This window comes from Talpa europaea, assembly GCF_964194135.1.
Source record: "Talpa europaea genome assembly, chromosome: 8".
NCBI lineage: Eukaryota > Metazoa > Chordata > Mammalia > Eulipotyphla > Talpidae > Talpa > Talpa europaea.
In genome coordinates this window covers 53,850,309-53,864,299 of record NC_140075.1, presented here as the reverse complement: position 1 = coordinate 53,864,299, position 13,991 = coordinate 53,850,309, and the positions used below count along the sequence as shown (strand labels likewise).

General features: G+C 53.5%; 1 protein-coding gene across 2 annotated transcripts; it reads left to right on the top strand.

Annotated features, from left to right (window-relative positions):
* Positions 1 to 3,480: 3,480 nt before the first annotated feature.
* CALML4 (calmodulin like 4) lies at positions 3,481 to 13,372 on the top strand (the record flags this gene model as incomplete). Of its 2 annotated transcripts, none has more annotated exons than XM_084240622.1 (5): positions 3,481 to 3,615; positions 3,711 to 3,741; positions 7,725 to 7,865; positions 9,452 to 9,640; positions 13,275 to 13,372. In XM_084240622.1, the coding sequence occupies 5 exons, from the start codon at positions 3,481 to 3,483 to the stop codon at positions 13,370 to 13,372; spliced, it is 594 nt and encodes a 197-aa protein (XP_084096748.1). The 2 variants fall into 2 exon arrangements, with proteins under 2 accessions (XP_084096748.1, XP_084096749.1); XM_084240623.1 differs by having other exon boundaries at positions 7,725 to 7,869; positions 9,456 to 9,640.
* Positions 13,373 to 13,991: the final 619 nt, after the last annotated feature.

Sequence of the window (13,991 nt, the reverse complement as noted above, 5' to 3'; positions counted from 1 at the left end):
CCTCTCACTGTCTCTGCTCAGGGCCATTTTTGGTTCCTGGTGGCTGAGCAGAGGCGGCTTGTGTGGGCCGAAGCAAGGCTGGGATTCAGTAGATCCCTTCCCACACACCTGTTACACCCCGCAGATCCACTCTGACCCTGCTGGCTAGATTGCACAAGTTACTTGAGCTTCTGAGTATTATTGAACAAAGCGTGTCCACTTCTGGGCCTTATCTGTACTCAGTGGCCCCAAAGTGGGTAAGTGTGCTGGTTGCAGATCCTTTTGGACAGCCCTGGAATGGACAGAAAATTCTATCCTGCCTTGGATGGAGAATATGCACTTCAGGCCTTACAGGGTGTTAAGCCTCCCTGACATAGGAGCCCGAGGCCAGCCCACTCTCTTCACCGCCAGCCTGATTTTGGAATCTGGCCATGCCAGCTCTCGACCTTCTCCCCACTGCCCCTGTGGGAGAACTGGGGCACGCCCTTCATGCCAGCCTGACTGAGTTTTTGAGCTGCAGCCAAAAGTTAAATTCTTAAATACTCATTCTATTTCCTGAGCCCCAGAAAAGGGAGGCCCCATCCTAACAACACCCCTACTTCTCCCAGGCATTGGGTGCAGGTCCCCTCACACAGCATCAGCCCCCAGCTTCATTCTCCAGCTAACTCTGGCCCACAGCTGCTTGTGGGGCCCAGGGACCTGTGTTGCCTTCCCTGGACCTGCCTCCTCTCCTGTGGTCTCAGGGAGCCCCTGCACTTGGATTCTCCTTTCATGTTGAGGTCCCTCTAGGTTCCCCTAAGAGTCCCCTCTAGTCTGCCAGCAGCTTCAGGTGATGAGAGATGGGAATAAAAGTTGTATAGAGCTACATCTGGCTGGTGGCTGCTGCTTGTTTTGGGGGTGGACTGGGTAGGCAGGAGGGAATTCCCTGGAGCTGGGGAGAGAGTGGCGAGTCTCCCCGCAGCAGGAGCCCTGGGCGGACCCAAAGGGCCCACTCAGCTCCTGTCTGGCCAAGTCAGGTGCTGCCGCTACCTACTAGCCCTCCATGCTACTTAAGATCCCAGGGTGCAGTTGCAGGGCAAGATGGGGCTCTCCCCTTTATGCCCAGCTCTCTTCAGAGGACTGACTCTGGAAGCTGGGGCGGGGGTGGGCTGGGCAGGAGGAGCCCAGGATACGGCTTCTCCACACCTGCCAATTTGTCACTTCGTCTCCCAGCTTTACTGCCAGCTCCTCCCGGAGGCTGAAGCAGAGAGGGTGCCCTTTGGGGGCGTGGGGAGCATGGCTTGTTGGAGGTTGGCACTCAGCATTGGGCAAGTCACTTCATTCCCCCAGGGCCTTGGCTCTTGATCTTCCAAGGTCTCAACCTGACCATGCAGCCACCGGAGACTTCCTGGGACTGGTGACATCGAAAGGCGAGAGGGGGGCCGCCGTGGACTATCTGCCCCACCTGCCCAGCAGCTCATTTGGTTGCTTCAACCCCTGCCCAGGCCCATTCCACAGACGCACCTAACAGACCTCCGAGGGCAGGGTCAGGCCTGCCTGTGTGGGGCCTGAAGTTTATACGGTTTGGGGGGCCCTTGGTAAGAAAACTACCAAGTAGTTGGTAAAATCACTTAGCAAAAAAGTCCTGCTTTTGGGCTAAGAAAGTGAAAAAAATTAGGCATGAGAGTGAATATGGAGAATGGGAAAACTAATCAGCAAATTATGGGTGCCTTGGGAATGCATGTGCCTCCTGACTCAGATCTCACTGGACAGTTTCCTGGAAACATTTCCCTAGAAATACCTGATGGTATTTCTAGAAATACCTGATGGCAACCTGGCTTTGCTGCACCTGGAAAATGGCCAGTGGCCCTGACTGCCGGCGGCAGGCAGAAGAAAAATTCTTGCCCCCTTTCACTCTCAGGGTAGAGCCCTGTGGGGTAATAGAATCTCGGCCCTTCAAGTGACATGGGGGGCTGTTTCTGTTCCCATGTTGGGTTGAGGAATGGCAAACACACAACACAGTGAGGGCTACTAGATAGATTTTTGTAGAAAGAGCCCATTCAAGTGGTCACCACCCCACACGGGCTTTCAATCAACACCTTGGCGCCACCTAATGTAAGGGCTCAACAGCAGGGAGTGTGGGTTGGGATGCCCTTGGGGGCGCTTAGCCCTACACTGACCTAGATCCAAGGAGATACCTGTCTTCCTCAAGAGCCTGGCCCAAACACAGGGTAATTTGGAGTGAGCACCTTGGCCTGACCCCCCAGGCTTCTCTACTAAGCTCAACTCTGTGCCTCTACCCTTGCAAGGCCCCACCCCATTTTCCTCTCCTTCTCCCTCAGGGCTGTTATGGAGAAGCTCCCCTCCTCTCCCACCTCCTACAGCCTGGCAGGCTTCCTCTCAGCCTCAGGAGGAGGGTCACATCCTCCAGCTGAAATTCTCTGGCTTTAGAAACAGGTGTGAAGAGGTGGATCTGGAGACATGTTTTGGGAGCTAAGAGAACTTTCCACAAGAAAGGAGGGAGTGGGGGGGAATGGAGAAAAAGTAGACGCAGGCAGTCCTTAGGCCTTGCGCAAGAGGTCTCTTTTCCTCTGGGCCCTCACAGCTCCTCCCCTGGCCTTGTGTGCCGGTCCTGACAGCGGAGCCCCCAACTGGGGCAGCCAGCAGCTCCACAAAAGGAGAAGGGTGAGAACCCAGCTGTGCCCAGCGCTGCAGCTCCAGGGACACACCCCACCTGCCCTTACTTCTGGAGAGTGGGCAGCACAAACCACCGAGGAAATGGGCAGTGCCAGCAGCTTCTGCCGGAAGGGATGGGCTGCCGGTGAGAGAGGAAGGAAAGGAAGAAAAGGAGGAGGCTTCCTGGCTGGGAAAGGTCACCTCCAAGCCCTCCCTCCGAGCCTCCTGGGCGGTCTGGTCTGCTGTGGAGCCAGAGAGGGCCACCCAGTACCTCCTACCCCCCTTTTGGATACTCTCAACAGCTCTGTGATGCAGTCTGGAGAGGAAACAGGCTCAGGACAGCAAAATGACCTGCCAAGCTCACTCAGCACTTGGGCATAGGGCCAGCCTGAGAGCCCCCCAGCCTCTGTGTCCGTCTCTACTGTGTCACAGGCTTTGGAGGGAGAGGCCTCTGATACGGCCCAGCCACCCTGGCAGGTTCTCACTACACGATGGTAGGTGATGAGCTGTAAATAAGACAAATTGCAAAGTGCCCAATGTCTAGTAGGAACTTGGTAGCTCCCAGCTTGGTCCTGGGGGGAGAGAGAGAAGGCCCCCTGAGACAGGCCCAAGGCAGGACCCAGGGCTACACCCCTGTGTGTGTTTCACTGACCTTTTCTCAGTGTCCAGAGGGAGCTCAGGAAGCAACAAGTGTGTTTGTCCATTTGCTACAGAGCATCAGCTGCCCGACACAGGATTGAGTCCTGGGGGAGCCCCTTCTGCAGCCTCATCTTCTCAAGCCTTCCGTGGGGCATCAGCTGTGCACAGGAAGCTGGAATCTGACCCCTGGCATCAGGCCCGGTCTCCATGGCAGCCGAGGATTTATTACTGGAGCCTCCACCCAGCTTGGCGGACTTTCGACTTGAAGCTGAGAGGAAGAGGAACTGGGAAGTTGCTTCTGGGAGCAGGAACCCAGGGGTGGCAGCCAGAGGCCCCGTGATGGTAAGTGGGGGTCTGTGTCACCTAGCCAGGCTGGCCTGGGCTGCGAGGGGTGCTTTCATGAGTCCTTCCTAATGGTTTTCCTCTCTCTGCTGCAGGCCAAGTTTCTTTCCCAGGACCAAATTAATGGTAGGTTGGGTTTGCTCTTTAATTAGCAACTCACAGCAAAATATGGGTCTCATTAGGCAATTTGCTTCGCTCATTCTTGTTGGTGGGAAGGAAGGCGGCTGGTGGGAGAGCAGGCCCACCCACGGGCACGGGCAGGCTGCTGCCCAGGGAGGCCCCAGCCCAGTGGGGTAGGGGGTGAGGCTCAGAGGTAGAAACGTCAAAGATGTTACCTTTGTCGGTGTGATTTACAAAGTGCAGGTAGGAGAGAGCTCAGTAGGTTTTTCTGCAGGCCCTGAGAGTTGGATTTGGGGCAGTATATGGGAGGACAGATGCAGGGCTAAGTTGGAGGTAGAAAGAATCACCTTTCACTAGCTGTGGCTGAGGGCCGAACAGGAGAGGTGGGGTTTGAAATTGGCAATGATAGAGAGTAGAGCCCATCGGGCAGGATACTTCTATTTTCTGGGCCTGTAAGTGGGAGGTCAGCGTAGGTGGTATCTGAGGCCCTCGCCCTGGCAGCAAGCCTAGTTTTGGTGATGTGGGCACTGGAGTGCCTGCCCCCCCCACCCCCCCAAGGAGGCTTCAGTTCTGCACAGCACACAGAGCTGTTTCCACAAGGCCAAGGGCAAGGGTCCAGTTACACTGAGCTTGGGGCCCAGATCCAGGCCAGCAGGAGCCCGGTAGAGCCCAGCTAGGGCTCCCGCAGGTGCTGGAGGTGGGCTTAGGGTTGCCTGGGCATGGATTCCAGAGTTCTTGATTCCCGGAGCTTGATCTAGAAGGACGAGTTTGTGGGTAAGTTCCAGATTCCAAGGGGCACTTCCGCATAGACCCTGGATCTCCTTACCCCAACAGGAGGGCCAGAGCAGGGACTTTTAAAACACTAGGCCCAGGGAAGGGCTCTTGTCCAGGTGTAACAGCAAGACTGAGTGGGTCTCAGGGCCAGCAAGGACTGTCAGCCTCAGTGTCCCCTGACCCCTGCCCAACACCTGGCTCTGAGACTCACTGACCCTTCTCTTAGGGCCTCAGGAGGGAAACAGGGAAGCTTCCCTTTGTATTCCGGTGTCTGACACCAAGAAAGTGGCCACTTCATGAATGGATGAAAGTGGCCTGGGGGGTGGGCACAACAGGGCCTTGGAGGTAGCTGACCTGGGGTACAATCACCTCTGAGCCTTAATTTTTTCATCTGTGAAGTGGGGAGAATGTCATCGCCTCCCCAGGCTGCTGTGAGTGAGGTGCAAAGGGGATCATGTTGGTCAGATGTCTGATACTAGGCCTGGCACAGCCCTAGTGGCACCAGACAGTCTGAGGAATTTTGCAAGCTGGTTGTTAAAATCAACCATTAGTAAAACATGGAGGATCAAACAACGATCCAGTGCAACAGAGTTGTGTTCATTGGCATAGAGCTTCATTTGCCAAATTGTGGTCAAATCAAAACTCTAGGTTGACAAAGGGTAAGAGAACTCACAGAACCCTTGTGATAACTGGCTAGATGGAATTTATAATGATGAATATTGCACATTTCTAAATTATTTGTAAGATTTATAATGAACTGAGGTATATAGATCAGCAGAGCCACCTGGTACGTGTCCCCAGCACACCACTAGCATTTTCCTAGGAGCCAGGAGGTTCCTTTCCTGTCCTGGGGCCTTTGCATTTTCAAAGGGAAGAGGTCAAGGGGGTGTTTAATTCAATTCATTGAACCCAATTTAGTCTTTCATTCAACAAATATTTGTGAGCCCTGGCATTGGGACTGCCCCGTTCTGGACCTTAAAGATCCTGCAGTGAACACAGAATGCAAATCCTTGTGCTCCTGGTATTCACCTTCGCAGGAGGAGAGGACAGGAAAGGAGTAAACTGGATAGGATGCTGGAGGGCTGAGCCATCATCCTCTGCGGGAGGGAGAGCAAGGGGGTGTGGAAGTAGAGGTAGGGGTAAGAGAACAGCCCTGTTGTCTTGTTCTAACTCCGGAACCCCAAGAGCAGATCTGGCCTTCCAGAGCTTTAGAAGGTGTATTGGCCAAGGCAGAAGACAGACATAGTTTATGGAACAACTTATTAGACCGGCCTCTATTTGCCCCTGGTCCTGCTGAAGTCATGGGCCATGGGTCCCCAATTACTATGCCTGATATGAGGGGCAGGGCAATTTGCCTGTTGTTGAGCAAGACTGATTCCAGGCCCCAGGTGTGTCCTGGCTGCCTTCAGGCACTGGTGAGGGCCAGGGGACAGGGCGATGGGGATGACAGTCATAGGATAAGGCCTCAGGAGGGCAGCAAACCCTGGCAGGAGACAAGGTGAGATGGTCCTGAGAGGACACCCACCAGCAGCAGGCTGGCCCCCCTTGGGTCCACTGGTACTGCAACATGTAGAGTTGTTCCCACTGGCACTGACCCTCTGGAGGTAATTAGTCCTGGCAGGAACCAAAGAGGTCTTAGGCTAGGCCCTGACCTGCTGCCCCTAGACCACGCTGTTCCCTGCTGCCTGGTCCTGTCTTTGTCTGCCCCTCTGGAAGCTGATGTCTGGGCTCTGGAAAGTTCTGAAAGTGTGTGTGGTGAGGAGGGGGCTTCCCTTTTAACCTCTCCACAAAGGCCATTAATTGTCTCTACCCCCACCCTGAAGGCCAGCTTTTTATTACCTGGCAGAAATTCTAAGCTGCCAAGGGGAGGCCTTCATTAGGGAGCACCAAAGGGCCTTAGGCCAGCCTGAGGGGTGGGGAAGAATTCCTCTGCCTCTCCTCCCCAACTCTGCTGTCCTCTGGTAGCTTCTATCTGGGAATCAAGATCCACGGGCGAGCTGTGTTTCAGGAGCTGTTCCCCAGCTGTCCCTCTGTGGCCCATCTCCACCCGGGAGCAAGGAAGGCCACACCTTGTGGGGTCGCTGCGGGATCACACAGGCCCGGGGATGAAGTGTCTGCCAGTGGGGGCAGTTGTCATTGTTTTTTCATTATTACCATCAGCTCAGGAGCAGTTGATCCCAGGGAGCACCTGGAGGTGAGAGAAGCAGGAGAGATGGGGCTGGAGGCTGGTACAGGGCCAGGCAAACTCCCCTGAGGGACTCCAGCAGTGGCCCCAGTCACCTGGGGAGCTTCTGATCAATTCTGAGGGCAGCCCCACCCCAGTCCCTGAATCAGGCTCTGAAGGGGGCCTAGAGATCTCCCCTGGGCTTACCTGTCCCCTCATGTTTCCTGGGCTGGGAGTCCTAGACAAAGTGCAGGTGGCAGTGCTGTGGGGCTGAGACTAGATCCAGAGGAGCCTGAGCTCAGGCAACCTTTTCATCTCCACCAAGTGCCGGGGGGAAGGAGCTTGGGAGAGCAGCAGTGCCAGCTAGACAGAGTGGGGAGCCTAGCAGCGCCCCTGAGGAATGGGGCAGCTTGAGAGTTAGGCCAGGGTTGGAGCAGCCGACACAGAAGTGCCCACAGTTGATATAATAACTGTCACCACATTTAAGGGCCCCTCTCTGCCTGGCCTTCCCAGAGGGAGTTTCTGGTCTTTTCATTAACCCGGTTTCCCAGATAAGTTGTCTCAGCAAAGGTCTCCTGGGAGCATGGACGCCCTGCTGTGGACTCGTGTCTCACCAGGCTGGCCCTAGAGGATGAGAAGGCTCTCCTGTGACGCTAGTCAGCTGTGGAAGGGAGAATGGAAGGGGCTGGGGGTGGGGAGAAAGGAGGGAAAAGGAGGAAGAAGGAACAGAAAGGGAGAGAGAAGGAGAGACAAAGGGAAGTCAGGAGAGGGAAGGGCTAGGGTTGCGGGATGAAATACGGGACACCAGGTAAACGTGACGTCCAAGCAAATGCTTTTTTTAGTATAAGTACATCCCATGCACAATTTGGGACATACTTATACTAAAATGGCATTGTTTATCTGAAATTCTGTTTCACAGGATGGTGGTGTGGTTTTGTTTGTATATCTGGCAACCCTAGGAGGGGTGGCTGGGAGGGGGAGATAAGGGAGGGGGTGGGGGTGGGGTGAAGAATGGGTGGACGGACTGACTCTCCCTCTGGGCTGTGTGCAGAGTACAAGGAGTGCTTCTCCCTGTATGACAAGCAGCAGCGGGGGAAGATAAAAGCCACCGACCTCTTGGTGGTGATGAGGTCCCTGGGGGCCAGTCCGACACCGGGGGAGGCACAGCGGCACCTGCAGACTCAAGGAATAGGTGAGTGGGCCGGCCAGGCTGGGGCCGCAGCAGAAGCAGCCTGGGCTGGTGGATGGGGCCTGCACTCTGTAGCTGTGGGCCTAGAGGGTGGTGCACTGGGTGGTGCAAAAGGTAGAGTGGCAGCTCAGAAGTTTGAGGGGCAGGTGGTCAGAATTTACAGACAGGGGATGGGAGGGTGTGCGGGTGCCACCAGGCAGTTGGGCTTCCTTGAATCCCTTGACTCTTGAATCCCCAGCGCAAGCTGTAACACTCCCATTTCACAGAACCCCAGGATCCACGCATCCCAACGAGGTGATCACAAACCTCCAGCGATGGCAGTGCCAACCACGATCCTGACGTTGCTTTCATAGGACAATTTCTCTTTATTGAGAATTAGTCCGGTGCTTGGCTCTGGCAACCCTATGAAAAATTTGGGACCTTTTCTCATTGCTCAGGTTCTAAGGCCAATGGTGGAACCCAATTCGGAGTTCAAAGACTGACCTAAAAACTAGGCAACCTGGTGAGAAAGAACCCACCTTAAGTGTTTCCAGGTGGCTTTCTCTGGTGATGGGGTTATGGGTGATTTCCACTCCCATCCTGTATTGTTGCTGCCTGTATTTTTGATATATATATATCCTATATATTTTGTATGGGAATTTGTAACCGCAGACAAACGAATTTTTTTTAAAGATAAAAAAGGGAGGGTGTCAGAGGCTGATGTGGCTGTTTCTGTCAGTAGCTGGACACTCAGGAAGGGAGGGGGTGGCCGGTGAAGAGCACTTGACCCCAGCTGAGAGGTGATTTTTAGTGTCTGGACTTGTTCCTTCACCTTTCTGGTGAGTTCCACTACCTGCCAGGGCTCCGCTGAGGTCCCATCAGCGCTATCCTGCTGTGCTGTAGTGCAGGGCCATCCAAGGGCAGGCCAGGCTGGACAGGGGACCGGGCCTCTGAAGGCCTGGAGCCCAGTGCTGGAGACCCCTGTTTCCAGCTCCAAAGGGGAGGTGGTTTCCTTCGGTTTCTGACTCCTCCAAACAGGAAATTGTGATCAGGGGAAGTTCTAATTTCCTGCAGTGCTAGGCTGGTCAGGGCCTGGACAGAGCTCCCCGGCGTGCTGGGAGGAGTGGCGCGGGCTCGGGAGGCCAGGTGGAGGGCGCATGAGGGAAGTCAGGGGAACTGCCCCGCGGGGCTGGGGCTTAGACAACCCCCCATCCTTGTGGAGGTGGCCGCCAAGGGGAAAGGGACCTGCGGACATGGTTCTGGTGGTCAGGGCAGGCAGGAAGCATCTGGAAGGGACCAGAGGAGGTGATGCTTCTTACTTATCCTGCCACTCCTCTGAGAGGTGACTCCACACTCAGAGTTTTTGTCTCCTTAGTGGGCAAGATGGGATGATGACAGCCATAAAACCTGAGGACAGTGGGAGGAGTGAACAAGGCATGTCCGTGGGGGACCTCAGTGGGAAGGACTGCATCCTCGCGGTGACCACTGTCACCAGCTGCCTGACTTTTGTGGCCCTTGACTTGGCTGTGAAGACTTGGGTTAGTTAGTTGGCTACCCCTCAAAGAGCCTTTTCTTCCCTGCTCACTCTGCTGTGTTGGGGGTTTTCCCAGACAGAAATGGAGAGCTAGACTTCTCCACTTTCCTGAATATTATGCACATACAAATAAAACAAGAAGACCCAAAGAAAGAAATTCTTTTGGCCATGCTGATGACAGACAAGGAGAAGAAAGGCTACATCATGGCTTCTGAACTGCGGTCCAAACTCACAAAACTGGGGGAGAAACTCACCCACAAAGAAGGTAACAGCTGGGTCCCTTTTTTCTTTTTAAGATTTATTTATTTATGCATACAAGAACTGGGGTGCAGACCAGAGGTGAGGGTGGTGAGAGGATTCATCAGAGACCGAGCAGGGAACAGAACAGGTGGATTCACTGAGATACACTGTTGAGGGGAGCAGCGGGTGAGACAGGAGAGGTCTGCTGTGCCATGTGGGTTGCTCCTGGCCGGCTGGGGATGAAACTCATGCTGCAGTGGCTGGCAACAGCTTGATCGCACTGTCCTAACCCCCGTGCCACCAGGCAGGCCCCAGCTGGGTCCCTTTCTCAGCAGTGGAAGATTAGGGAGTTGGGGGGAGCCCAATCCATGCCACCAGGACTGTGCAGGCCCTACCTTCGATGCATGTGCCAGAAGACTGCAACTAGGTGTCAAGCCAAGTGAACTCTGGAGCTTAGGGGGAACTAGAGGCCTGGGGGTGAAAGGGGATAAGCCTGCCACGAGGAAAGGATGGGCCAGGGAAATCCAGGTATGCTCCACTCGGGCCTCTCCCTGCCTTTAAGGTTTCACTTTGTGCTTGGACACCTCTGGGAACACCGGTGCCCCCTTTACACTGCCAAAGAGACAGGTGAAGTAAGTGGCTTTTGGGTGGATGAGCTGGGAGTGGGTCTAGTAGACACTCATCACTGCCCTCGCCCAGCTCATCTCAGGCTCTCACTACTGCTGTCCTCAGCGCAGGTGCCGAGTTTCCAAACTGAGATGCCATTTTGCTCCCTTTCCTCATGACTCACAGGCTCTAAGCCCTTCCAGAAAGGGTGTTGGTGGTGGCCTCAGTTGGAACTGCTGGTCACAGAACCCCACGGGGCGGCCTCTGCCTCTACCTCCCAGCAACCAGCACACTCCCTGTCTCAGAGCAGGATGAGGAGGCTGGGTCTTCTAGAAAAGGGCAACCCCAGTCCTGGGTTGTTGCTGGTGTTCTGCCAGCCTGTTGGGCTAGCCCCTCGCTCCTGCCGCAGCAGCCTCCCCTGGTCTGCCGCCAGAGTTTGCATCCAGCCACCCCAGGGGCTGGGACTTCTACTTAGACTGCAGGGCTTGCCTGTGGTTGGGACCGGAGGGCCAGGTTTAGGAACAGGCTCCAGTAATGATGGCCCTTCACCCTTCAGTTAAATCACAACCAGTCCATGGCAGGCTTTGCAGGGTTGTGATTTGAATTACGTCTGAATCCTGGCTCCCCCTCATTCTGGTGAGCCCCAGCCAAGTTTCTTAACCTCTCCCCCCACCACCCGGTCCTCGGTTTCCTCATTGGGAAATGCGGTTACAACAGACAGTCCCTCAGGTCCCCGCGGTAGCTAACATTCTGTAAGCCAGTCTGCTTAGATCTGATCTGCAGTCACAAAGGCACAGTGCAAAGCATTTAAAAATAGCCCCACAGAAGGCAGATGCAGCTTCCCCCGCTTTTTCAGGCTGGCAGCTAACACCATCTCCTCTTTCATTGCGGCTGCTTGGATGGGAACACGGGAAACGTGGGCTCTCCTTCCCTCTCAGGCTCTGAGGACACCGCTCGACCTTTTATGTACCAGGTGGAGTGTTCGCAGCGAGGGAGCTGCGGCCTTCTTTCTCGTAGTTGACGATCTCTGTCTAAAGTGATACCACAGACCCCAGGCCCGCGCACCTCCTCATTTGTTTAACCAGTAAGGAAACTGATTCACAGAAACTGTCTATGTGTTCCAGAAGAGCAGGGACATTAATTTTTTCTCCTCTTGCTGTGGGAGGCAGAAAGAGGACACTAGAAGTAGAAATCTTTTGCCCAGGGTGATGGAAAGAAAATCTTCAGTTTTAGCCTCAGAGAAGCCTCAGAGGGCTGCAGGGAGGCCGTGGCCAGCTGATTTCAGCATTCTGGTTTTTTATGGCTTCAACAGAGTGGCCCTCCTCCTGTCAGGTACCTCCTGCAGGTGCTGGCACCGGCTCTGAAGCGCTGCTCCTCTCGTGGGCAGGAGGCTGGGGTGGCTGGCTTGGAGCTGGTGTTGGGATGTCTGTTGAGATGTTTGTGTTTTCTGAAGATTTATTTATGCATACAAGAACTGGGGCACAGGCCAGAGGTATGGGGGGTGAGAGGATTCACCAGAGACAGAGTGGGGAACAAAACAGGCAGAGTGACTGAAATACACTGCTGAGAGGAGCAGCGGGCAAGTCAGGAGAGGTCTGCTGGGCCATGTGAGCAGCTCCCTGGCCGGGGATCGAACTCATGCTGCAGTGGCTGTGGATAGCTTCATAGGTTGCATCTTAACCCCTTGAGCCACCAGGGAGGCCCTCTTGAGATGGTTTCAACCCAGCAGTTCAGGGGTAGAAGCTTCTCCATGAAAAGAGATAAATTAATCTCAACTTTCTAAAAATACTCAACTACTATCTAGAGCACAGTAATTACATTTTAGAGAAGGACGGGTAAGCAGAGAATCACTGGCTATTCTCTAACTGCCCAGAATTGGGTCGTGGGGTTGTGTAGGGCAGGGAAGTCGACAGGGCAGTTGGACAATTTTTGCAAGAGGATGAGGATGGAGACATGAGCCAAACACAGGGTGGCACCCAGAGGTCACTGCAGAGAAGCTGGAATGGCTCTTCTTGCCAGTGCTTGGGACAAGCTAGTATTTTGTCCCAGGAAATCAGAACCAGAAGAAACAAGTAAATGAAATGACTTTTTTTGAGCAACATCTAAGAACAATGACAGTTTTGTATGTTTTAAGCTTTAGACACAGTCGAATTCATTTTCTCTCATACTACCCCCACCCCTGAAACACACACTTTTTAAAAAAGAGGTGTCAGTGGCAGACACCACTTGTCACTAAGTCCTGTCTTGCAGTGGGGCAGGGCTGGTGGGAAATGCTGACTTGGAAGGAAAGGCAGGCAGGACAGGGGCAGGCCAAAGCCTGGGCTGGAGTGGCCAGGGTGGAGCTGCATAGGATATCTGCTGTGCTGGGGGAGTCGGGGAGAGAGGGTGGGCCATGGGTGTTGAAGGTAAAATCCTTGGCAAAGGTTCCTCGAACTACGGCACAGGGTCACATATTTTTCTATTAAAAAGATAAAAATTGGGCCTCCCTGGTGGCTTAAATTGGGCCCAGGTGGCCTCCCTGGTGGTTTAAAACACAACCTATGAAGCTGTCCGCAGTCTCTGCAGCACCAGTTCGAGCCCCTGGCCGGCCAGAGAGAGACCCACATGGCACAGCAGACCTCTCCTGACTTGCCCGCTGCTCCCCTCAGCAGTGTACTTTGGTCAGTCTGCCTGTTTTGCCCCCCACTTTGTCTCTGGTGAATCCTCTCACCCCCCCACACTTTTGGCCTGTACCCCAGCTCTTGTATGCATAAATAAATCTTAAAAAAAAAAAAGACAACAATTAAAGCAGAAGGTGGCTCCAGCAACTAAATCCTCACCAGAACACCTCTGTCCCTACCCCAGCCCCTGCAGAAAGTCCAATTAACTCAAAATTAATTCCAAGTGGTCTCCAAGGCGTAGGAGGTGGATTCTGTCCTGTTCACTGGTTTACTTCCTGGACTATGGGAATCATCTATTGGACACTCAGGGAAGACCTCTTGGGAGCCCCAGCCTCCAAGAATTCAATGTCCTACACTAAAGCCAAACTGAAAAATTAATGTGATTTATTGCAGTGGATGATCTTTTCAGGGAAGCAAATATCGAACCAAATGGCAAAGTGAAGTATGATGAATTTATCCACAAGATCACCATTCCTGCGCAGGACTACTGAATGGAGAATGTAACACAGCCTCCCCTGGGCCTGAAGACTCAGACTGATTAATTTTTAAAAAGAAAAGTATTCTTTTCACTCTAGGGAGATGGCAAACAGCAGCAAGATGACATTATCCAATGGTAGAAGATAGCTTAGCAATGAAATGATTTCAGTCATGTTAATAGTATGTCTCTAATAAAAGATTTTTATTGATTTTAATAACACCCATTAGTCTGGTCCTTTACAGCATGGAACAAGCCAATGGTTTGGAGTTGGGCCTGGATTCCAGTCCTGACTCTTGTTTCCCAGCTATGTGACTTTGGGCAAATCATTTTACCCCTCAAAGCCACAGGGTCCTTACTCAAGTTGATTCCCACTTCTTACCTCATGGAGCCTGTTGGGAATGGTCTGTGATAATCAGTTAAAAATGCCTTTTGCAAACTGCAGCGCACGATGCAGTCCTGAGTTACCATTGGAGAGCTTCTCCTAAAAAGCACAATCAACCAAAAGACTGTTCTGTATTCTGGCGCTGGAACCACCTCCCAAGTTTCCAAGGTAAAGCCAGTGCTAGTTGAGAAATAGTTAACAAAGAACTCAAACAAACAAAAACTATGGCAACGTTTCTGGCAGTGCCACA